Genomic DNA, 26,231 nt, shown 5'->3' on the forward strand with positions numbered 1-26,231 from the left:
GCCACTTCACTTCCCTTTATATGTATTTAACAAGTGAAAGGACAGCATCCTTTCCCCTTTACATCATCACAAAAATACACAATACACAGGAGATTATGACAATACAAAGATAATATAGAGAGAATCCATATAAAAAGATCACCCTGAATTGGTTCAAGCCTCGATCCCTGGAGTGTCACAGTTACAACAAAAAGAGCCTCATAATGAGGCATTAAATCGCTAAACCAAGGCATTACCTATAGACACATGCAGGCTACTAGCAATTTACACGGGACACCTTCCAATATGATTCTGTATATTAAAATAAAGTTAAGATAATACTTATTTTCATAATATCTAAATAATATGGTACTCCAGTAGGGGGGTTGGTAGATCTTACCCCAGCTCCGAATTGTAGTGTGAAAAACATACACATATAATTAGTCACCAGTGGCATTAGAATAGTTGACAATGACACACGTCCACAAAAACTGACAAAAGATGGTCTGAACCCTTTGTTATATTATTAAATCGACACAGGTATAACGAGGTACTTGGCACAACATGATCCTCTCTTCCCCCTGCCTAGTTATTTTCAGTTAGGCTAAAGGACCATGGCACCTGCACCTAAACATTACTCACTGACAGAGGCCCAAAACCATGTCAACTCAACAAATATACAAGACAACAAGAGAAACATGTAAACATTAAGTTAACAGGAACATGCCAAAATGTTCTAGGGAAGGAGTGGAGAGAGAGGGAGAGTTCTGTAGTGATGGGAGAGGCAGGGCTCGAGGGGGAGGATTAGGAGATGAGTGGGGGGTTAGGGATGACAATAGGGAGGGACCAGGGGCAGGTGTGAGAGAGGGGTAGGAGGGGAGGCAAGGGGGCATAGGAATGGGGGCAGGGGATGGGGGCAGAGAGCCAGAGAGTGGGGGTAGGGGATAAACTGTGCTATTTCTATATGAAAGATTATGCTCCAGTTCCATGGATGCCATGAATGAGTGAAACAACGAGATAACAAGGAGAACCAGTTATTGTCTGTGTGTAGAGTTCATATCTTTACAGTTCTGAGGCTCCGTTTGTAACACCCAGAAAAACACCAGTGTTTGGTCATATCCAGTACTCTGTCCACTCTTTCTCTCCCACACACACACACACTGGGGTGACACGTAAATACTCTAGAAAACCTGATAACAGACTCCAAGACACTGCCAGCCGTGTCAACAAGCTATGCATACTGACAGACATACACCTTACTGACTGTACATAGACTAACTGTAGCAAGTCAATTATAGGCCACTGTGGTATCAATCTCCACGTAATTTAAAAAAATGTTAAACTTTGGTTTCAGCCCTCAGGCACAGAGACTAGGGTTATTGTCACAGGGTGCAGATTACTACAAATTGGTTTTAGAACACAAAAACACATTCAGAACTAAGGACTTTGGGTGAGAAATGCAAAATGTCCCCTTTTTGATAATTAGACCATGTAAAAGTTAGTGTAAGGCAGAGATACAGAGGAGAGGGGGAGGAAAGGCAGAGAGGTATTGCAGACAGAGTCTATGAAAGGCAGCCTAGCAGTAACAGTACTAAACAGAGATAGTGTTCAGAGACGTAGTACAACTCTGACCAGCAGAGCTGTGTGTATGCCAACAGAAAAGGACCATTCACTACAGTTATTCACTAGCCTAGGTGCCCAACCCCATTTTGTTGCCTTACCAAGACAATGGCCACTTTGGCTTCAGTAGAAACAGGCTGGAAATCAGGCTAGTTATTCCACATAGAAGCTGAACAATCACATTTTTACAAGTATGGGATAGATTATGAGTTTGAAAAAAGGACCATGAAATAAACCATTAGGGGGGAAAACACGCAAAAGGATCAGTATCTATTGCAACTCCATCCTACTCCTGACGGTATAACACACAGACCAGCAGAGGGCAGCATATAAGTGCTAAAACGGAGCTCAATGTAACGCTCCACATCTTGTGTTTGTATATAAAAGAAGAGGGCGTGTGTGCATGAAAATTAAACAGGCTTTGATTCCCACTCGTGGAAGAGTAAAACATATTTAAACAATTCTGCCTAGAAATGAGGACAACGTAAAGTAAATTAGTGATTAAAGGCAACAATGTCAAGGCAATTTTGCTGCCGTTTTTTCCCCCCTAGGTCTGCTTACAGCATAGCCTGGTAGTGTTCATAGGTACAGGTCACGTATAATAACACAAACATCTCCTCTAGGAACCCCTTCTTCATATCTCCCGGTAAGGGAGGTGAAGGGTAGAAAGTGCACAGGTGCATAGAGAATGAAAACAAAGATACACCCAACCCCAATGTTGTACTAACTTTTGCCTCCGTCAGCATCCTTATCCTGTCTCCCTCACTTTTTCTGTCCATACATATTTGGGTGAATCTCAATCTAAAGTGACCTCTCTCCTCAGCTACTTTCCTCATGCCGAGATCTCCTTGTATTTAGACCAGTGACCCACTTCAGACAATTGAGATGCCCCCTCGTCTCCCTCTCCCTTCTCCTCTCTGAGCGTTACAGGGGCACCACCACTTCTACGTAGTTGTTGGGGAAGAATCCTGATTGGCCGTGGAGTGTGCCCTCTAACCAGTTCTCGTCGATGCGGTTGGTCAGCGTGATGATGTCGCCCTCGTGGAAGCCCAGCTCACCCTCGTTCTCCGGCTCAAAGTCATATAATGCCTTAGCGCACGGCTCAGAGCCTGGGGACAGGGAAGGAGAGGAATGTGTTGGAAAGAGAAAAAGGAAACTTAAAAATGTTGCATTCTTCTTAAACACTGTTCGCATTTTCAAACCAGGACCACTTCCAGAGTTTAAATGAGGGAGATGCAGGAGAGGAACACTTCAGAAACCTCCAAACCTCTGGGTTCAGAGGGCTGAAGGGAATTGTTATCAGCTACCAGATCCAGTACACAGGGTTAGTTTAGTGATTGTAGAGGCTGGGGCACGTGGGAGTGTGTGTTAGTGACCAAACATATACTCTTTGTGGTGACATGCAGGGGATGGGAGGTTTAAGCATCCAACACACACCATTCCATGTTAATTTAAAAAAACAACTCCCAAAGGGAGTCATTAAAATACCATTTAAGTGTCACTCTTTCACAGATTCACACACACGCTCACAGTGTTGATTGTTCTTCATGGACGGTGTTCTGTGGAAGGATGGAATTTCTACAAGGGGGGCTATACATACAGAGAAAGATCAGTTCTGGGCTGGTGAGACAATAGATACACACAGACAGGGACAAAAGCACGCACACCACACGCAGCTAAGGGCCAATCTTACCTGATGAGTAGGAAGGGGAGTATCCTCCGTTTGAGTGCTCCGGCTCTCCGTAGTCAAAGGAGGGTTGGGGTTTAGGAGTGTACTCACGCCTGGGGCGAGACTGGGCCTCGTTCACCCTGATTACACACACAGGAGAGGGGATGACTCCGGTCACACACACACACACACACACACACAGTGACAATCAACACAAACATCTTCAACTGAATTGTAGATGTCCACACACACAGAGCTTAAATACCGGTCTCGGAGTTTGTCAGTCAGCTCCTCCAGAACCTGCACGGCCTGTTTGTGATACTGCAGCTGGGACTCCACCAGAGAAGCCATCTGACTCACCTGCTCCACCTACACACAAGCACAGAAATCAGTCAGATGTATTATTTCTACAGGGGGACGGGACAAGAAATGCCATTACCATGGAACACTTAGGCACGTTGGCTTCATTGTTCTTCATTCTCTCCCCTCACAAGGCCTATTTTCTGACTCTCAAAACTGCTTTGTTCCTGACTAACACGTGTTGTACTCACTCCATACCTTGATGGAACAAAAGGTAAATACCTAACATGGGCCTCGTTTATAACAGTTGCGTAAATTTCACAATTTCTGCATGCATAATTTCTGAAATTAATATGTATGTCTAAAAATAAATCAGACCCGTCTTAAAACTGTGCGAACGTGAACAAGCATTATAACTCTGCCTGGAAAACGCCCTCCATTCACCTTTTATTGTGAAAACACCCTTTATTTGCTGCATAATCTGTAACTATTGGAATTAGGCCACGTCAGTTTCTAAAAGAAAGAGCAATGGCAAATTTGATCAAAATGTCTTTGAAGGTGTTGGCAGAATCTTTTAATCTTTTACAGTAATTTATGCAGTATTTGGCAAAGGACTGACAGATTCTTAAATAAAATCTGCTGCTAATTGTTGTGGATCTGTCAGCAGAACGTTTGAATTCAACAATGTTTTAGATCGACTTTTACCCCAATCCTAAATATGCTGGACTGCCCGCAAGTTCTGAAACTACTCAAAAACATTGACATAACAGTAGGCTACTTACGGTAGTTGCATACATAGTGCCTTTGGAAAGTATTTAGACCCCTTCACTGTTTCCACATTTTGTTACAGCCCTATTCTAATATGGATTTTTTTAAAAACCCTAAGCAATCTACACACAATACCCCATAATGACAGAGCGAAAACAGGTTTAGATATTTTTGCATATTTCTATATACACTGCTCAAAAAAATAAAGGGAACACTTAAACAACACAATGTAACTCCAAGTCAATCACACTTCTGTGAAATCAAACTGTCCACAAAGGAATTGTCTTGCATTAGGGTTCCTCCTAATGCAAGACAATGCTAGACCTCATGTGGCTGGAGTGTGTCAGCAGTTCCTGCAAGAGGAAGGCATTGATGCTATGGACTGGCCCACCCATTCCCCAGACCTGAATCCAATTGAGCACATCTGGGACATCATGTCTCGCTCCATCCACCAACGCCACGTTGCACCACAGCCTATCCAGGAGTTGGCGGATGCTTTAGTCCAGGTCTGGGAGGAGATCCCTCAGGAGACCATCCGCCATCTCATCAGGAGCATGCCCAGGCGTTGTAGGGAGGTCATACAGGCACGTGGAGGCCACACACACTACTGAGCCTCATTTTTACTTGTTTTAAGGACATTACATCAAAGTTGGATCAGCCTATAGTGTGGTTTTCCACTTTCATTTGGAGTGTGACTCCAAATCCAGACCTCTATGGGTTGATAAATTTGATTTCCATTGATAATGCGTGTGATTTTGTTGTCAGCACATTCAACTATGTAAAGAAAAAAGTATTTAATAAGAATATTTCATTCATTCAGATCTGGGATGTGTTAGTTTAGTGTTCCCTTTATTTTTTTGAGCAGTGTATATATAAAACAGTAAAGTTTGGACACACCTACTCATTCAAGAGTTTTGTTATTTTTACTTTTTTCTAAATTGTAGAATAATAGTGAAGACATGCAAATGATGAAATAAGACATGGAATCATACAGTAACCAAAAGTGGCATTAAAACACAGTTGGTTTTTCCTTTATTTTGGCAGTTACTGAAAGATCCCCCCTAACCTCCACTATTAATGGTAATTGTTTTGAATATACAATAAAGCTCAGTATTTCAATTATTTACTTAATAGTCCTTATTGCTCATGTTTATCAAGAATCTCAATAATGTCAGACTGCACTATATATATATATATATAAAACAACACAGTACCAGTCAAAAGTTGACACACCTATTCATTCCAGGGTTTCTTTATTTTTTTAAAACTATTTTCTACATTGTAGAATAATAGTGAAGACATCAAAACTATGAAATAACACATATGGAATCATGTAGTAACCAAAAAAACGTGTTAAACAAATCTAAATATATTTTAGATTCTTCAAAGTAGCCACCCTTTGCCTTGATGACAGCTTTGCACACTCTTGGCATTAGGGGTGGTAAGTATTCAGACCCTTTGTTATGACACTAAATTGAGCACAGGAGACATGTGCAGTTTCCATTGATCATCCTTCAGATGCTTTCACAACTTGGAGTCCACCTGTGGCAAATTCAATTGATTGGATATTATTTGTAAAGGCACACACCGGTCTATATAAAAAGTCCCATAGTTGACAGTGCATGTCAGAGCAAAAACCAAGCCATGATGTCGAAGGAATTGTCACAATCCTGTCTCTGAGCACTACGGACGAGGCACAGAATGTCTGCAGCATTGAAGGTCCCTAAGAACACAGTGGCCTCCATCATTCTTAAATTGAAGAAGTTTGGAACTAGCCGCCCAGAAAAACTGAGCAGTCGGGGGAGAAAGGCCTTGGTCGGGCCAAAAAACGAAGGTCACTGACAGGGCTCCAGAGTTCCTCTGTGGAGCCACTCCTCAGTAAAAAGGCACACGACAGCCCACTTGGAGTTTGCAAAAAGGCACCTAAAGGACTCTCAGAACATGAGAAACAAGATTATCTGGTCTGATGAAACCAAGATTGAACTCGTTGGCCTGAATGACAAGCGTCACCTTGAGAAAAACCAAAACCTGGCACCATCCCTACGGTGAACCGTGGTTGCGGCAGCATCATGCTGTGGGGATGTTTTTCAGTGGCAGGGACTGGAGACCAGTCAGGATCGAGGCATACCCAAGAAGACTCAATGTTGTAACCGCTGCCAATGGTGCTTCAACAAAGTACCGAGTAAAGGGACTGAATACTTATGTACATTTATTTTTATTTAATCCATTTTAGAATAAGGCTGTAGCATAACAAAACATAGAAAAAGTCAAGGTGACTGAATACTTTCCGAAGGCACTGTACTTCAATGTAAAAGATCAACTGTCCACCTGTTAAATTCAACTTGATTCTGTTATAAACCGTGCTGCCAATGGGATGGCATAGGCAACAGCAAAGCTTGAAATACATAGCCTCTATTTACTAAGCTACTTGGCCCAATTAAATTAGAGATGCGCATGGTCATTTGTTGTATGGCTACTTCAGGGATGCATCATGGGCAGAATGTGAGGAATTTATTCTGCAATGAAAATAAAATAAGTAGGAAACTATTTCCTATGTCTAATTATTTTAGGTAGGTTGTTTTTATACACAGATTTTCACTCTTAGGCCTACTAACTGCCAATGACTGCATCTTGTTTTTTATTCATCCCCCATTTGCATGCAATAGAATACTTCAACCACTAGAAAATGTGCGTATACATGGTCTAAAGTTTGCGTGGAGTGAAGCACATCCCAACGCCAAGCTTAGTTTTAATAAATGCCAACATTGCAGGAAAACTGGCGCATGCATGTTTTGGGGTATATTTTATACATACGCAACATTTATAAATGAGGACCCAGGCCATCAGACGGTTTAGACATGTTCTCAGTTGCTAGTACCAACATTGCTGTGACATGACTTAACTGTTCCACTCGCCAGCTATGTAGTCGTGGCAAGCGGACTGCATTCTGGTCCTGAAATACTCATCAAGGCTAATGCTAACGTTGATGCCAAATCTAGTGCTAATGCTAGCGATAGGGTATTATGGCTTGGGAGTATGAAACCTCATATGGCATGACGATCATACTAGCTCTGACCTTCTACCCAGACAACCAATGGAAAATAGGCTCCCTTTATTCCTTGTCACTGTTTATACTTGCTATTGAGAAGTTTAGGCACATACTGTATGTTCCTGTTAAGGGAGCACTTTACGACCAATTCATTTGTAAGGAGCACTAGAAATAGTATACAGGCAGTGGCGACCCATCATTCAGGTCAGGCGGGGCAGAGAGCCACCTGTTTAGCTAATATTATTATATATATATATATATATATACACACACACACACACGTGTGTTTTGCATGTTATTTTGGCATTACTACGTGTCACTTATCAGTTTGCAAACTATGTAAAAAATGTATAATTGATATAATAAAGCCGCATACAAACATTATCTATTTTTTGCTTTCTTGAGTAAGGCAGCTCCAAAATCCAGGTGTTTCAGCCTAGCTCAATGTGGTGGTGGGGCAGCCAGTGGAAAATACAGAACGTAGGGGTTGGTAATCTTCTTTACTTATGGGGACACTACGTCACCGCAAAATCTACAGGGGGAGCTAGAAAGTTCCAAGCCCCTTGGGTGCTGCAATAGATTTACATTAGAAGTGTCCATCTAAGAATGCTGAAGGTCATTGGCCACAAATAAAACAATGTCAAATCATGCTATGTCTACCGTAGCTTTGATTGGACTCATGTCGACATCATACTTTCAAAATATTAGCTATCAAGCCAGACAAGCAGTCATGAATCACATCGACAATCTACTGGCAAATCCTCTTCAATCCTTGTCATATGAAGTGAAATGATAAAACCTATCTATCTGTGCTATTCGGCCATAAACATTATAAGTTGGAAATTGTAAATTCAACAATGAATGGTTAGGAAGGAATCCGTGGCTAACTGCAAGTATTGCATGGCAATGACTATTTTCCTTCCCCTGCCTGCTATTCGAAGGAGAGGGTGTGTGGTGGTCCAACGTTTCAATCCTTCTGACTTCAGTGAGTTCAAGACAACTGGGAACTCTGGGGGAGGGGGCTCCTACTTCGAACAGTCATCCAACTCGCAATTCCAAGTCGGGAACTCGGGCCTCTTGCTAGAGCGCCAACCTGAAGATCACTGATGTCATGATTCGACCTTGCCCCCCCCCCCCGTAGCTAAGGAAGTAATACGAAGTGTATGTTGTGTAGTAAGCCGTTAGTAGCCCATGTGCCTCACCCTGATAATTTGGTCCCTTTCCCCTTACTGTTTTGACTTGGTGGTGCACATGTAGCCTATTGCCTGTTTTAGAGAAATATTGTTGAATATTGTAAGAGCATTCATTGTCTGCTTATACGCTCCCTTTATTTATCCTACGGTTCTGACTTGGTGTACAGGGAGAATACTAAGAACAGCCCATGTTCTGAATTCTGTCGCTGTACATTTCAAGAGTGCTGAACAAACAGTTATATTGATTACGTCCGTCCTAGCTCTCTCATTGTCTTAAATCAAAATTACGGATGGCCTCTTTTCCGCTCATCGTTCCATAATGCCATAGTTTGTACATCTCAATTGTCAGTAGAAACCACATTTGTTTAAGCAAGTCAGCCATATCAGCTATGTTTTTTAAAAAAAGGCAGTAAATGAGGCTGAATGAACTGTTTCACTGGTAAGGATTCACTACATGGTGCTTAAAATAAAGCTCTGCTGTTGGGACAGGTTTATGTAGGCCCTAACAGTTTGTGGGCATAGTTTGTCACCGTTATAATGCAATGTTTAGTGTTGTGGCCTTGCTGGCATGCATTAAAAAAAAGTTTGCCCCACCAAGATGCATATGCTAAAATCACCACTGTATACAGGTAACTGTCAAAATAAGGGAAACACCAACATAAAGTGTCTTAATAGGGCGATGGGGGCCACCACGAGACAGCACAGCTTCAATGCACCTGGGCATAGATTCTACAAGTGCCTTGAACTATCGGAGGGATGCGAAACCATTCTTCCACTAGAAATTCAATAATTTGGTTGTCCCATAAGTGTTCAATTGGGTTGAGATCTGGTGACTGAGACGGCCATGGCATATGGTTTATATCGTTTTCATGCTCATCAAACCATTACGTGACCACTCGTGCCCTGTGGATGGGGGCATTGTCATCCTATGGGGGCATAGCCACGGTAGCCAAAATAATGGCCTATCGAGCATTTTTATACATGACCCTAAGCATGATGGGAAGTTAATTGGTTAATTAACTCTGGAACCAAACCTGTGTGGAGGCACCTGTTTTCAATATATTTTGTATCCCTAATTTACAAAAGTGTTTCCATTATTTTGGCAGTTACCTGTATATAATTTAGCAGACATTTATCCAAAGCGACTTACAGTCATGCGTGCATTTTTACACCGCTGCGACCATCTATGCATAATCACTCTACCTACATGTACATATTACCTTAATTACCTCGACTAACCAGTGCCCCCGCACATGGACTCTGTACCGGCACACCCCTGTATATGTACATATATTTTACTGCTGCCCTGTAATTACTTGTTCCTTTTTATTTCTTATTCATATTTTTTTAAACTGCATTGTTGGTTAGTGGTTTGTAAGTAAGCGTTTCACTCTAAGGTCTACTACACCTGTAGTATTCGGCGCATGTGACTAATACAATTTGATTTGATGACTCACGTCAGTCTCCAGCAGGTTGTGCATGGAGCTCTCAGCCATCTCTTTGGACTCGTGGAACTTCTCCAGGGCCGATCTCAGCTCCTCGTCTGGGATCTTCCCCTGTCGCTTCTTCTTATAGTCGTAGTCCAGACGCCTGCCCTCCAGCTTCTTCAGATGATGCTGGGCAGGGAGAAGGAGAGAGCCCTCCCTTAGTTGATTTTGCAGGGTTAGAACAAAAATGTGTAACATTGGGGGAGAGTCGAGAATCACTCATTCTAGATCTGTACCTGGATATCTTTGATGTCCTTGTCGACGACGGCCTGTAGTGGGTCGATAAAGTTTTGCTTGACGTCGATATCCAGAGAGTCCTTGACTTCGGCCAGCCTCTTCATGGACTCGCCCACGTCCACCAGGGCCCCACCTACAGGACAAACATTTACATGAGTGGGTACACAATCCACTCAACTGCCACAAAGGACAATGTTCTTCTATTGAGTACTGTTTTGAGTGGTCATTACTTCATACATACGCACACACACCTGGAATTCTGTATTTTGAGGGGCAAAGGCTAAAATAAAAAACTTATGGCGATTTATGAAACCAATTTCTTTCTTACCAAAGTTGGTGTCCTCTCCCATCTCTCGTCCGAACTTGGCCATGCTCTCTCCCAGCAGCCCCTCAGCCTGGGGGTAGCCAGGGCTCTTCACCTGGCCCCGGATCTTAGACACTGTGTTCAGCATGGTCAGCTTGGCCCTAGATGCTGGGTTGGGCTGCAGGTACTCAGAGGTTTTAGAGATTAGATCCACCACCGCTTTGCTGGTAACATCTGCCCTCTGTGGGGAGGAGAGAAAGGGTAAGACAATCATGTATAACTTCCTTTAACAAAAACGGTTGTTTGTAGTACAGGAGGGTCGTTTTGTTAAGGAGAAAGAGCCCTTACCTTCTCCAAATCTTTGAAGTCTTCATCCAGCTTGGTTCCTTCTGCACCCCCCACCTTCTCACTCACCATCTACAAAGGACAAGGGAGGAGAATAATAAGTTGACTACAAGTCTCTTTCACATCCATTCTGCACGGGACATGAATTTTCAATCACAACAAAGCAGGCCTAATTCAGACAGAATAGTAGCATACAGAAGTGAAACGTGGTATTGCCCATGTGATGGAGAAAGTTTACTCTTCTCCAGTCTCTGCTGGTTCATTACAGGACATGACTACTCCTAGCAGTGAAAGTCTACACTGAACATGGTCAATACAACATTTCACCTCTATATGCTACTATTTCAAAGATTTTACTGAATTACAGTTCATATAAAAGGAAATCAGTCAATTGAAATAATTTGATTAAGCCCTAATCTATGGATTTTCACAAGCCCAGGAATACAGTTATGCATCTATTGGTCAGCAATACCTTAGAAAAAAAGGTAGAGGCGTGGATCAGAAAACCAGTCTTTATGTGGTGTGACCACCATTTGTCTCATGCAGCGCAACATCTCCTTTGCTTAGAGTTGATCAGGCTGTTGATTGTGGCCTGTGGAATGTTGTCCCACTCCTCTTCAAATCGCTGTGCAAAGTTGCTGGATATTGGCAGAAACTGGAACACGCTGTCGTACACGTTGATCCAGAGCATCCCAAACATGCTCAAATGGGTGACATGTCTGGTGAGTATCCAGGTCATGGAAGAACTGGGCCATTTTCAGTTTCCAGGAATTGTGTACAGATCCTTGTGACATGGGGCGGTGCATTATTATGCTGAAATATGAAGTAATGGTGGCAGATGAACGGCACGACAATGGGCCTCAGGATCTCATCATGGTATCTCTGTACATTCAAATTGCCATTGATAAAATGCAATTGTGTTCGTTTTCTGTAGCATATACCTGCCCATACCATAACCCCACCATGGGGCACTCTGTTTACAACGTTGACATCAGCAAACCGCTCACTCACACGAGCCATATACGCCGTCTGCCATCTGCCCGGTACAGTTGAAACCAGGATTCATCAGTGAAGAGCACACTTGTCCAGTGTGCCAGTGGCCATCGAAGGTGAGCATTGGCCCACTGAAGTCGGTTACGACTTCGAACTGCAGTCAGGTCAAGACCCTGGTGAGGACGATGAGCACACAGATGACCACTTTGTTTTTAGTATTTTTCATATTATATTTATTTCTTGCCAGTTTTTTTTTTCTTTCTTTTTAGTGGCAGCCTACGGGTACATGTTTTATAAACGTTAACATTTAAAGGGATAATGTACCTGTAACTCCACCCCCAACAAAACAAAAAAACACATAAAAAAACGTGGTTTAATAAAAAATACAATTTGCTGTCAGCATAATTTTATTTTAATTCATTTTGGGGTAGAATGTCCTTTTAAAAAGTCACCAGAGCAGACCCCACAAGTCACCGACAGACAGGAACACTTTCAGACAGAGACGTTCTCACACACACACAGACACACCCATGTGCACATGCACACACAATCACCAGAAGCTTTTGGTTGATTGGCAGGTAAAAATCACTCTTTTTTGAATATTCCTCCACCATGTGACTCAGTGCAGCTGTCTCCAGGGCATTTCTCTCACTACATGCACACTGCAGATGGGTTAGTCAACCAGTCTTTACATTAGCAGTGTTCTTTCATCTAAGTCATGGAGACCCAGTGTATGCAGGCTTTCGCTCCATTTCAAAAGTTTTACACCACTGATTAAAACGTATCAACTAGTAACTACTCATCAACATCAATAACCTGCCCATCAGTGTGCAATACACTCGCAAAGACCGTACGCCTGCTTCAGTCCTGCTTCAGCTGTTGCCATGAATCGTGAAACAAGTTGCACCTGAAGTGCAATAACTGTTGCAGTTACCATAGTCACATAACCTGGCATGCTCAATGCTGTCACATTACATGCTCAGTGGCCAGGTTTCAGCTACTGATAGCTGTAATCCACATGATGCTATATGGCATAACATGTAGGACTGGGGGTGGGCCTGCCTGGGAGTGGGAACATATTTCTGGTGCGTTTGTTCATGTTATCAACACATCTCTCTGGTGTACGTTCACATGAGGAGCACCAGCCATTTTGCAGGTTCTCCCTCCGTGCATTAATGCCTATTCCATGATCTGCGGTACAAGATGTAGCAACAAGTAGGCTGCTAATTTTAAAACCCCAGCAGCAAAATGATCAACATATGTTGCCAAGAGCCAACTCAAAATAATTCCTCATATGACAGTAGAGTCAATATTATGAAATGGAACAGACTAATGTATGGAGTTCAGTGACACAAAATGAAGCAATTATGTATTGGTTTTCAATGTCATAGGCATTGAAATTTGACATGACATAATTTCAAGTTCATGTTGACCGTGACTAACAAATGAGCTTGAACTGTGTCAGAGAGAGAAGAGGAAGCGCAAGAGTGTCTGTATATGCGTGTGTGCCAACAGACTGTTACTGACGTTGTATTGTACGTGCATAACACTTTGCATGTGAGTGTGTGTGTGGAAGTGACTGTGTGTGTGTGTGTGTTTATCGGCAGGCTGTTGACCCGATCGGTTCTCCTGGTAAAAATAACGACCCAGGAATCCGGTTTGGGCACTACTGCTGCGTTGCGAGATTTACGAAACACACCATGGCCCACACCCACAAGCGAACAAGTCACCCCACCAGATACAGGGTAAGTAACACACCAACAGACTAGTGTTGCACGGCGTATCAATTAGAGGTCGACCGATTATTGGAGGACCAAAAAAGCCGATACCGATTAATCAGCCGATTTTTACATTTATTGGTAATAATGACAATTACAACAATACTGAATTAACACTTATTTTAACTTAATATAATACATCAATAAATCCATTTAGCCTCAAATAAATAATGAAACATGTTCAATTTGGTGTAATTAATGCAAAAACAAAGTGTTGGAGAAGTAAAAGTGCAATATGTGCAATGTAAAAAAGCTAACGTTTGAGTTCCTTGCTCAGAACATGAGAACATATGAAAGCTGGTGGTTCCTTTTAACATGAGACTTCAATATTCCAAGGTAAGAGGTTTTAGGTTGTAGTTAATATAGTATTTACAGGACAATTTTTCTCTATACCATTTGTATTTCATATACCTTTGACTATTGGATGTTCTTATAGGCACTTTAGTATTGCCAGTGTAACAGGATAGCTTCCGTACCTCTCCTCGCCCCTACCTGGGCTCAAACCAAGAACACATCGACAACAGCCACACTCGAAGCAGCGTTACCCATCGCTCCACAAAAGCCACGGCCCTTGCAGAGCAAGGGGAATAACTACTCCAAGTCTCAGAGCGAGTGACGTTTGAAACGCTATTAGCTCGCACCCCGCTAACTAGCTAGCCATTTCACATCGGTTACACCAGCCATTAGGCTGATCGGCTTGAAGTCATAAACAGCGCTGTGCTTGCGAAGAGCTGCTGGCAAAACTCACGAAAGTGCTGTTTGAATGAATGTTTAAGAGCATGCTGCTAACTACCATCGCTCAGTTAGACTGCTCTATCAAATCATAGACTTAATTATAACATTATAACACACAGAAATACGAGCCTTTGGTCATTAATATGGTTGAATCCGGAAACTATAATTTCGAAAACAAAACGTTTATAATTTCAGTGAAATAAGGAACCGTTCGGTATTTTATCTAACGGGTGGCATCCCTAAGTCTAAATATTCTTGTTACATTGTACAACCTTCAATGTTATGTCATAATTACGTAAAATTCTGGTAAATTAGTTCGCAATGAGCCAGGCTGCCCAAACTGTTGCATATACCCTGACTCTGCGTGCAATGAACGCTAGAGAAGTGACACAATTTCACCTGGTTAATATTGCCTTAATATATGCAGATTTAAAAATATAAACTTCTGTGTATTGATTTTAAGAAAGGCATTGATGTTTATGGTTAGGTACAGTCGTGCAACGATTGTGCTTTTTTCTTTTACAAATGCGCTTTTGTTAATTCATCTCCAGTGTTGCATCGATTATATGCAACGCAGGACACGCAAGATAAACTAGTAATATCATCAACCATGTGTAGTTAACTAGTGATTGAGTGATTGTTTTTTATAAGATAGGTTTAATGCTAGCTAGCAACTTACCTTGGCTTCTACTGCATTTGCGTAACAGGCAGGCTCCTCATGGAGTGGAATGAGAGGCAGGTGGTTAGAGCGTTGGACTTGTTAACTGTAAGGTTGCAAGATTGAATCCCAGAGCTAACAAGGTGAAAATGTGTTGTTCTGCCCCTGAACAAGGCAGTTACCCCACCATTCCTAGGCCGTCATTGAAAATAAGAATGTGTTCTTAACTGACTTGCCTAGTTAAATAAAAGGTATTTTTTTATATATATATTTTTTATAAATACATTTTTTTTTTTTAAATCGGCAAAATCAGCGTCCAAAAATACCGATTTCCGATTGTTATGAAAACTTGAAATCGTCCCTAATTAAATCGGCAATTCCGATTAATTGGTCGACCTCTAGTACCAATACTTCAGAGCTTTTTCGAATACTACAACATTAAGAACGATCCGGTATTAGAATGTTACTTTTGGTTCTTCTATCAAACGTGTCTCACGTTTGGAAATCAACTAAATATACTGAACTAATTAGAAAAGCAACACATTTTCCCAATGTTATCATAAGACATGAACAGAACGCATCAGTGATTCGTATTCCCCGAAGTCTGTGTGTGTTAGCAGTGTGAGTATGTCTACCAGCTTGTGTAGCCATTAGGAATGCTAATGATAACCGTTTTCTGGTAGATGGAAAGGCTTTCCCAAAAACCTTCTCAAGTTAAGTACAAACTAGCCTACACCTACCTGGCAGAATCAGGATCATTTGCATCAATCAAGTGGGCATTTGTTTTGCAAACTCCATGTGAGCTAAAGAAACACTGCTAAACAAAAACAGCCCTAGGTGCATGAGCACTTGAAATAAAGGCTAACTACACTCAAATCAATATTTAGAGTTTTACCAAACCTCAAAAATGGTCTCCTATGTGATTTCAGCATGGTTGTGGACTTAAAAAAACAGAAGCATTGGATGCTCTATAAATTTTTAAAAAGTGAAATTTTGAAAGCAAATCTCCCCCCCACAAAAAAGAAGAATCAGTCCATCTCCACACGTAGTTTTTATTCTCCTTCTGCAGTATTGTGATAGTATAGAGCCCTCAAACTCAACTCTGGACCTCAAAGCCTGTTCCACTGTGTTTTTCCCCCCAGTGCTGCCTTCTAAATCAGGGACTGATTTAGACCTGGGACACCAAGTGAGTGCAATTAATTATCAATGCTGAACATAAAATCAGCAGGCTCCAGCACTCGTAGGGTCAGAGTTGAATACCCCTGGTAATAAAGTAAGTGATACTAAAATTTGGGTATCGTGACTAGGGTTGGGCCGATATGTGATTTAATAGAATATTGTGATATTTGACATTGACGATATATCGTGAAGTGTAGACTATACTCTATTTGAAATGTACTAACCAAAATTAGGCAGTTTTATCAGTTATGCTGTATCAATATGTTGAAAATTGCATCTAAATTGATGAACTAAGCTGTCATGACTCTCTCTCCTCTCTCATGACTCTCAAAGGCGCCAGATCAGCTCGGCACAAGGCTGACAGATAGCCAGACCCCCCCCCCCCCTCCCACCAGAGAGGAAGGGGGGAGTTGGACAGGTTTTATGACTTAACGCAGGTCGTAAACTTTCTCTCTCTTGCCCTGTAGTATTGAACAAAGGAATGTGCTGTGTATAGAGAGAGACTCTTGCCAAAACTTCAACATCAGACACCGGGACAATATATTTCCACATCCAAACATTGGCGATGATGAGGGATGGAATAAGGAAAATGTCTATTTTGTGATGTCATTAAAATGATCAGAAAGACTGTATAACAAGATAACTGTAACTCTGAAAGTGTACACGTCCTAGTTATCAGGTTTGCATCTAAATGTTGTATAAAATGAAAGACGTATAAGAACACTTTTGAAACGATAGAAGCGTGATTTTAGCCTTTAAATTAGATAATGGCTTTTCCTTTAAACCTGGGCCCAGTCAATAACCACGGTCATGTGTCAACAGGACAGAACACCCTCCAAGGCCAGAGTTCGCTGAGAATTTAAATACAGACCAGAGAATGTGAGGACTTGGTCCATCCACACTAGAGGTCGACCGATTAATCGGAATGTCCGATTAATTAAGGCCGATTTCAAGTTTTCAGAACAATCGGAAATCTGTATTTTTGGGCGCCGATTTCCGATTTAAAAAAAAATAAATGTTTTAATACCTTTTATTTAACTAGGCAAGTCAGTTAAGAACACATTCTTATTTTCAATGACTGCCTAGGAACTGTGGGTTAACTGCCTTGTAAAAATCTGTCATTCTGCCCCTGAACCTTGTCAGCTCAGGGGTTTCAATCTTGCAACCACACAGTTAACTAGTCCAACGCTCTAACCATTGCACTCCACGAGTAGCCTGCCTGTTACGTGAATGCAGTAGAAGCCAAGGTAAATTGCTAGTTAGCATTAAACTTATCTTATAAAAAACAATCAATCATAATCACTAGTTATACTAATCCAGTTTAGCAGGCAATATTAACCAGGTGAAATTGCATCATTTTTCTTGCGTTCATTGCACGCAGAGTCAGGGTATATGCAACAGTTTGGGCTGCCTGGCTCTTTGCGAACTAATTTGCCAGAATTTTACGTAATTATGACATAGATTGAAGGTTGTGCAATGTAACAAGAATATTTAGACTTAGGGATGCCACCCGTTAGATAAAATACTGAACTGTTCCGTATTTCACTGAAATAAACATTTAGTTTTCGAAATGATTTGATCATATTAATGACCAAAGGCTCATATTTCTGTGTGTTATTATGTTACAATTAAGTCTGATTTGATAGAGCAGTCTGACTGAGCGATGGTAGGCAGCAGCAGGCTCGTAAGCATTAATTTAAACAGCACTTTCGTGCGTTTTGCCAGCAACTCTTCGCAAGCACAGCGCTGTTTATGACTTCAAGCCTATCAGCCTAATGGCTGGTGTAACCAATGTGAAATGGCTAGCTAGTTAGCTGGGTGTGCGCTAATACTGTTTCAAACGTCACTCGCTTTTAGATTTGGAGTAGTTATTCCCCTTGCGCTGCAAGGGCCGCGGCTTTTGTGGAGAGATGGGTAACGACGCTTCGAGTGTGGCGGTTGTCGATGTGTTCCTGGTTCGAACCCAGGTAGGGGCGAGGAGGGGGACGGAAGCTATACTGTTACACTGGCAATACTATAGTGCCTATAAGAACATCCAATAGTCAAAGGTATATGAAATACAAATGGTATAAAGAGAAATAGTCCTGTAAATACTATATTAACTACAACCTAAAACCTCGGAATATTGAAGTCTCATGTTAAAAGGAACCACCAACTTTCATACGTTCTAATGTTCTGAGCAAGGAACTTAAAACGTTAGCTTTTTTACATGGCATATATTTTACATGGCACATATTACTTTCTTCTCCAACACTTTGTTTTTGCATTATTTAAACCAAATTGAACATGTTTCATTATTTATTTGAGGCTAAATTGATTTTATTGATGTTTTATATTAAGTTAAAATAAGTGTTAATTGTTGTAATTGTCATTATTACAAATAAAATTCGGCAGATTAATCGGTATCGGCTTTTTTGGTCCTCCAATAATTGGTATTGGCATTGAAAAATCATAATCGGTTAACCTCTAGTCCATAAGTTAAAATGGTTAAAACTACAAGACCAAAATGGTAAAGACCAAGTGACAATGTAACCTTAATTTAACTTGGCAAGTCAGTTAAGAACAAATTCTTATTTACAATGACAGCCTACCAGGGAACTGCCTTGTTCAGGGGCAGAACGACAGAATTTTACCTTGTCAGCTCGGGGATTTGACCCAGCAACCTTTTGGTTACTGGCCCAACACTCTAACCACTAGGCTACATGCCAACCCCTGAAGGTGAAGACTAGACCAAACATTTCCAGTCTGCAGCTGGTATATAAAGTAGTCTAGGACAATTGACCAAAGACGGGAGGGAAGACAGATCCCTTTCACCACCGTGTGGTACACCTCTGATGTATCCATTCTAAGAACACTCCAGAACTAAATAAGCCTACAACTAAGAACATTGTGACCTCTGGTGGACAACAAGAGACTTACATCAAATTACTTGCCATAAACAGACCGAGTGGTTTCAGAGAGACTGCAGAGAAAGACATCTACGAGTAAGTATATGTTGCATTTCTAATCCGAATGAGCGGTTGTTAGGGTGCTAAATATTCATACTTACAGTGAGCATAGTTTCCAAATATATGTACGATAAGTCAACTCTGTCTCTCCCGTTCTTTCTTTGCCCACCCCCTTTCAATTGTGTAACAAGCCGTCATATTGGGTTAGTCCACTAGGGACTGTTTTCATTGCATTATGTTAGTAATCAATAACCTATACCGTGTGTGTGTTTATGTATGTATTATTTAGTTAGTAAATATTCGTTTTTTGCTGATTCATCACTTAGTTTAGGGTTTGTCCAGATTTACAAAGTCAACGACATTCAGAACGAGTGATATAAGGAAATGATTGATTGATGACTGGTATGATATCGATATATTCCTGAGTTAATTTGGGAAATGGTAACTCATTAAATAAACTTTTCCCGTGGTGCCCCAAATTCCCAATGAGTTAACTGTTACATGGTAAATTTAATTGAGTAATAATTAAACGTAGTTGGTAATTATTCGATGAATAGCATTCATCACATTATTGATAGCCACGTCACAACAAAGCCTTATTTTTTCACCACGGGAATAGGACTATAAATATTGTAAATAAGCACAACAATTGCAGTCTGGAAACATTGTCATTAACGTGGCAAAACAGTTATATTGGATATTGTGATATTTGGAGCAGAATATCATAGAAGAGGTCTCCCAAATATCACCCAACCTTAATCGTGACAACAGTACAACAGACTGCACTCGTATTTCCAAAACAGGCCCCTATAACATAGCAGATGGCCTCATAAGGGTACGCCCGAGTCTCTGCACACTCATGGGGCATTTAATGACAGGGGCTTGAGGGTGACTAGGCCCAGCCTAATTGGTGTCTATGCAAAATGACCTGTCTGAGACTAGGATATGCTGTAGAGGTGAGTTGTACAGTCAGAGGCCATTCCAGTTCACACACATACACACAAACACATTGTGTTACAGCAGTATTTATGGAGGGCCTCAAGTGTATTTACAAAAACCTAATAGGCCCATTTCAACAGTTTCTCTCTCTCAAAGCTGTCAGATGACTTCCTTAGGACTATACAAACTGTTCTGTAGTTATTTCCCTTGATGCCAAATGCAGATTCTGTTCGTATCGGCAAGAGCTACAATGCGTTTTATATCCGTTCAATAACAAACGTATTATTAGATAAGTGCTATTGTTAGTGTGACAACTACATCATGCACTAAATTCCACAAAAGGGCATGTTGTATCTGGCAAGTAGAGACTGTGCTACTCATAGCGCGTGAGTGAGGAATTCACCTGTTATGGCTGGTAGACCCATGGAGTCAATCATGGTTACCAATCATCCCCTTATGCAAATTAGCACTATCACTCCAACTACAAGATCATTTGTCATGGAGATGGACAGACGGAGGGAATGGTAGAGGGGGAAGGGAATAGTTTGTAGAGAGAACAACAGTGAACAATCGGAATGGCCGAATAATTCATAACAATCAGAAATCGGTATTTTTGGACACCGATTTTGCCTTTTTTTTTTACACCTTTATTTAACTCGGCAAGTCAGTTAAGAACACATTCTTATTTTCAATGACGGCCTAGGAACGGTGAGTTAACTGCCTCGTTCAGGGGCAGAACGACAGATTTTCCCCTTGTCAGTTCAGGGGATCCAATCTTGCAACCTTACAGTTAACTAGTCCAACGCAATAACGACCTGCCTCTTGTTCCACTCCACAAGGAGACTGCCTATTACGCGAATGCAGTAAGCCAAGGTAAGTTGCTAGCTAGCATTAAACTTATCTTATAAAAAAACAATCAATCAATCATAATCACTAGTTAACTACACATGGTTGATGATATTACTAGATATTATCTAGCATGTCCTGCGCTGTGTATAATCTGACTGATCATACAAGCATACAAGTATCTAAGTATCTGACTGAGCAGTGGTAGGCAGAAGCAGGCGCATAAACATTAATTCAAACAGCACTTTCGGCCCCTTGAAGTTTATGACTTCAAGCCTATCAACTCCCGAGATGAGGCTGGTGTAACCGAAGTTAAATGGCTGGCTAGTTAGCGCGCGCTAATAGCATTTCAAACATCAATCGCTCTGAGCCTGTAGTTGTTTCCCTTGCTATGCATGGGTAACGCTGCTTCGAGGGTGGCTGTTGTCGTTGTGTTTCTGGTTCGAGCCCAGGGAGGAGCGAGGAGAGGGACGGAAGCTATACTGTTACACTAGCAATACTAAAGTGCCTATAAGAACATCCAATAGTCAAAGGTTAATGAAATACAAATGGTATAGAGGGAAATAGTCTTATAATTCCTATAATAAACAACCTAAAACTTCTTACCTGGGAATATTGAAGACTCATGTTAAAAGGAACCACCAGCTTTCATATGTTCTCATGTTCTGAGCAAGGAACTTAAACGTTAGCATTATTTAAACCAAATTGAACATGTTTCATTATTGATTTGAGGCTAAATTGATTGTATTGACGTATTATATTAAGTTAAAATAATTGTTCGTATTGTTGTAATTGTCATTATTACAAATACATGTGTTTTTTATTTGATTATTAATAACAATAATCGGTATCAGCTTTTATGGTCCTCCAATAATCCGTATCAGTATTGGCGTTGAAAAATCATAATTTGTCGACCTCTAGTCTAGAAGGAATGGAATGTCCCTCTCCATCCAGAAACACTACACTTCCCTCCAGCCCTCCCAACAAACGGACACGACATGACGGTAACTTCAGTCAGAGGTGCATTCTCTGTAGTCATGACAATTGATATGGCAATGCAGGCTGTACAGATAAGCATCTGTAGTTTTACCAATATATTTAGCTATTATAATAAAATGTCCATGACATCATCCCGACACACACTTGTTGGTTGAGCTCAGATAAAAAGGTTTAATGTCTCGTTCACTCACACAGCTAGTTTAATTCGCCTCTAGTCTACCCTGCTTTATAGGGGGGAGTATTTAAATTGAGTCAAGTCAACATTCTGATACGAAACTCACTAGCTAATTTCGCTAGCTATGCAAACATATATAATGACATCGCTGCAATGGCGCTGTTTTCAAACGCGTGTTTTTAATGGCAAATTGAAACATTGTAGTGAGCTAGCCGTAGTAAATTTAAACATTGTGTCAATCGCATAACGACGCGACAAAGTAACTGCACAGTCAAGAGTTTCTAAACCGTGCTGAACTGACATCTAGCTAGCTGCTAACAGTAGTTAACTAACATACCCAACTCACCGGCGCTATGCCGATTTAACTTTGCGAGGACTTTACCCGTCCACCGAAGTTATCCATTAGACTAAATTAAAAGTCGAATAATTTAGATAAACATTTGGGTCACATATTTCCTCGTAAAAAAAAAAAACATTAATAGCTTTTGCATGAGTAAAGCTACCGCTAGCAAGCTATAACGTTAGCCGAAGTAAAAAAGTTGTTCACTGACCTGGCTGGCTTTATAAAATTGTTTCTTGAAGCCTGCGACAGACATTTTTGCAGCAGGATATTCGTTTATTTCTTTACGTGCAAGCTGCTTCAAAATAAATGCTGAAAGTTAGATTTTAGGAATAGCTCGCTGAAGTTTCTCTGCTGCTTTGACCATACACGTCTTCCAGATGGTTTACCTTATGCCTTGGTGAGTGGAACTTGCCTGGCAACCATACTTCCTGTAAGGAGTAGTAAAATCTGTGGCTAGATGACGATTTTGCAACTCCCACTATTGCCCAAGGGGATTAAAGTAACTGTCCAGTGTTCCCAAATGTATATGAAATATGACCTATAGTTACTTACAATATGAGTTAAATAGTTTTCCTTCCAAAATGTTTTTCATTAAGTATGTTACAAATAAACGTTTCTGTGTTGGATTGGTGTAAACCCAGTGACACTACATGGCACAATGATGACAGCCCTTCTCTTTTTGAACACATCTAACCAGTTTTCCAGACACGGATTGGGCTAAATCCTAGTTCTGAATTTGTAGAGCATGTATGAGTCATAAAACCCGGAAATGGTTCCAATCGTTTTTTCCACCATTCATTTTTCCATCTGGGATTTTGCAAATAGCCACTTCATATAAAGTCTGTGTTTCATGTCGGTTTACCCTGGTGTGATGTTTTAACTTCGCAAATCTCTCTGGACAAGGTAACTTTTAGCAATAATTAGCATTGCACACTTTTGCAAGTAAATTGAGGTGAATATGTTGAGAAAACTCACCTTGACCAAGAGAGAATTACATGGCTATCCAAAATGTCACGTTAAAGTAAGCTTTTTTGTAATATTCACGATGTAAAAAATGAATGGTGGGAAAACCATTGGAACCATTTATGTGTTTATAGGTGTTAATGAGCATTCACTGTGGCTGACAATGGAAAATGTCTATCGACATTTTATTTTTAGTCCAGGACTAGGCCTAATCTGTGTTAATGCAATATTAGTTTAGAAATTGTGCAAGGGGTTTGATTGGTTGTCAGAAAATGTATTTTTTTTTCTCTGGGTTGATACCTCATTGTTTGCATTTTGAAAATCTAACCGTTGTAAAGATAAGGGGATGCATGTGGGATTTTGAGTGAGAAAGACAGAGGTTGTGCCAACATCATCAAAGACCCATTCAAGACTGATGTCAAGAGGAGTTAGCCATCTTCTTTATCTGCTGAACTGTGAGAGGACAGGTGGTTGCTACAATGAAAGGTGGATGCCACTTGGAATCTTCTTTCACCTTTACCCAATCCTCCATACAGGTAAAGGAAATTAGATATTGGTGAAGGGACTAGCTGTGGGCCGTAGATGTGACAGCTCTACTGAGGACAATGGATGCATCTCAGTCTGCTCACTATCCTTTCCCAGGGGTGAATGTTTTTGGCAACATTTGTGCCTTATTCAGAAGGGTGCAATATTCACACTCCTGCATATTATATTTTAAAAATGGTTTCTGATGTCAGTTGGCCAATACCTTTCTACATGCAGGCAATCATGTCTGTTCAGTGCAATATATTTGTATCTGAACATTTTACAATTCCATCCTGAATGATCCATGACCCTATTTCAGAAAGCGGGTTTAGTGAACTAATTGTTATCACCTGTTCTGAAACCGAAAACCCTCTGAGTTTGACAGCTCAGAGATAGTCAACCCAGAGTTCAGGTTTAAACTCAGTTTGTTAAACATGCTTTCTGAAACAGGGCCCAGGTCCCACTCTGCAGTTTGGAATGCGATGTGGTGTTGTTTCTGCTCTCTTGCCAACTTCTTAAGGAATTGTCATGCCAAACAATGACAACGGAGTAGGCAAAAGTACACATCTGGGACCAGGCTAATGTGTTATACATTGGCCCATTTTGGTCCCTAGCCCTTTAAGTTCTTACAACTTCAGTGTTCACAGATCAGGATCAGCGAGAGCAATATGGCAGACGCTCCACTTAGCTTGTTGGAAGACTAGGGGGAGCCATCACGATAATATTCACACCTATCTCGTCCTTTCAGAAATATTATTTTTGTTACCCCCTCTATACTGTAGCACATACAAGTATATTGTGTATTACCCTGAAAACAAGAATATGATTATAGTGAAATTTAAGGGATATCTAGGCAAATAATGTTTTCATTGTGAACTTGTTGCCATACTATTGCCACTTCATTACATGATGTAAGTGGTATTATTTTTTTACTGTGAATAAACCAAGAATTGACATTTTTAAAAGACAGACTTCACTGATTCAAAAGAAATACTTTTATTACATTCTTTAAAGCACATGTAATGTAACCCAATGTACAATATATATTGAGCTGACTGACTCATTTACTCTTTAACTAACAAAATACCTCTTGTACATTTTGGGGGGAAGACAGAAATGTTATTGATTTTTTCAAATTTAATTTCCCTAGGTTCTTAAAAAAATAGATCACTTTTTTGTCTTGTAAAGTCAGTTATGACATGAAAACAAATCAACGATCAACAGAGAAATAAAAATCACAACCAAGGTAACATTAAATCACAAGAACAAAATATTTTTTAAATTCTATTTGTATTTTCTTGATTCTGTCTTTTAAAATTCAGATTGTGTTTTAATATCAAGAATAAAGAGAAAAGATATTTGACACGGAGTACCATTCACCAAAATAGAGCTTACGTACACAATGATCAAGGTTATGGGTCTTGTCTTAGGTGCAAGGTGAGAAGAATACAAGGCTAGTAGAAAACACTAGTGAGAGGACCCAGACTGAACTCAGCTAGCTCCCTGAGTCACTCAAAATAGTCACTATGAACCCTTTCTGGAGTGAGTTCTTAGAACCTTATTCTCAATATTCTGTTCCGTAACATTACAGTTCAATAAGGACTGAATTAGAATCAGGATACGCTGTCTGTCCATACTCTTCAAAGGGGTAAGTGATGCTGTGTCTGTATCATAAACCTAATTAACATCAAAGCCTAACTCAGGGGTAGCTGGTAGCTCAGTCCATCATTAGACTTGTGCCCACCCAGTGGGACCGTGGATAGGAAATATCTTTGACATACAGTGAGTGGAGGACACGGGAACATCAATGTACAAAAATAATACAGTTGATCCAACCAGCAAAGAAAGCTTATGATACAAACAAACTTAATTGTAGCCCAAAGAAAAGCAATGAGTGAAGGGGAGCCTATTCCTATTGGCTGGCTGCTACTGGTTAGGTACTCTCACAGAGAAACTCTTCTCCTCGACTTATTTCAGCGGTCTCCTGAGGCAAGGGTCCAACGTTTCCGTCAATATTGGGTCATTGACAATGTTGGGCCATAGTCTGTACAGTTCAGATACTGGCCCAAGAACGTGTCTCCTCCTTTGCCTTTGTGTGATTGGACTGCCTACCCCGGGAGTATCCACTAGGCAAAGAGTGTTCTGCCTCCTCCCCATTGGTCACATGACATACAGTACATAACCCCATTGGGTTGCAAT

General features: G+C 40.8%; 1 protein-coding gene across 3 annotated transcripts; it reads right to left on the bottom strand.

The window, feature by feature from the left end:
• On the bottom strand, window positions 1-23,198 carry LOC112226645 (endophilin-A2-like). Of its 3 annotated transcripts, none has more exons than XM_024391100.2 (8): window positions 23,097-23,198; window positions 10,955-11,023; window positions 10,631-10,847; window positions 10,302-10,435; window positions 10,036-10,194; window positions 3,534-3,637; window positions 3,293-3,408; window positions 1-2,708 (listed from the first exon to the last, which is right to left on the bottom strand). In XM_024391100.2, the coding sequence occupies exons 2-8, from the start codon at window positions 11,021-11,023 to the stop codon at window positions 2,524-2,526; spliced, it is 984 nt and encodes a 327-aa protein (XP_024246868.1). In that variant the 5' UTR covers window positions 23,097-23,198; the 3' UTR covers window positions 1-2,523. The 3 variants fall into 3 exon arrangements, with proteins under 3 accessions (XP_024246868.1, XP_024246869.1, XP_024246867.1); XM_024391101.2 differs by lacking the exon at window positions 23,097-23,198 and adding an exon at window positions 22,931-23,038; XM_024391099.2 differs by lacking the exon at window positions 23,097-23,198 and adding an exon at window positions 22,753-23,038.
• Window positions 23,199-26,231: the final 3,033 nt, after the last annotated feature.

This window comes from Oncorhynchus tshawytscha, linkage group LG28 (genome assembly GCF_018296145.1).
Source record: "Oncorhynchus tshawytscha isolate Ot180627B linkage group LG28, Otsh_v2.0, whole genome shotgun sequence".
Taxonomy (NCBI): domain Eukaryota; kingdom Metazoa; phylum Chordata; class Actinopteri; order Salmoniformes; family Salmonidae; genus Oncorhynchus; species Oncorhynchus tshawytscha.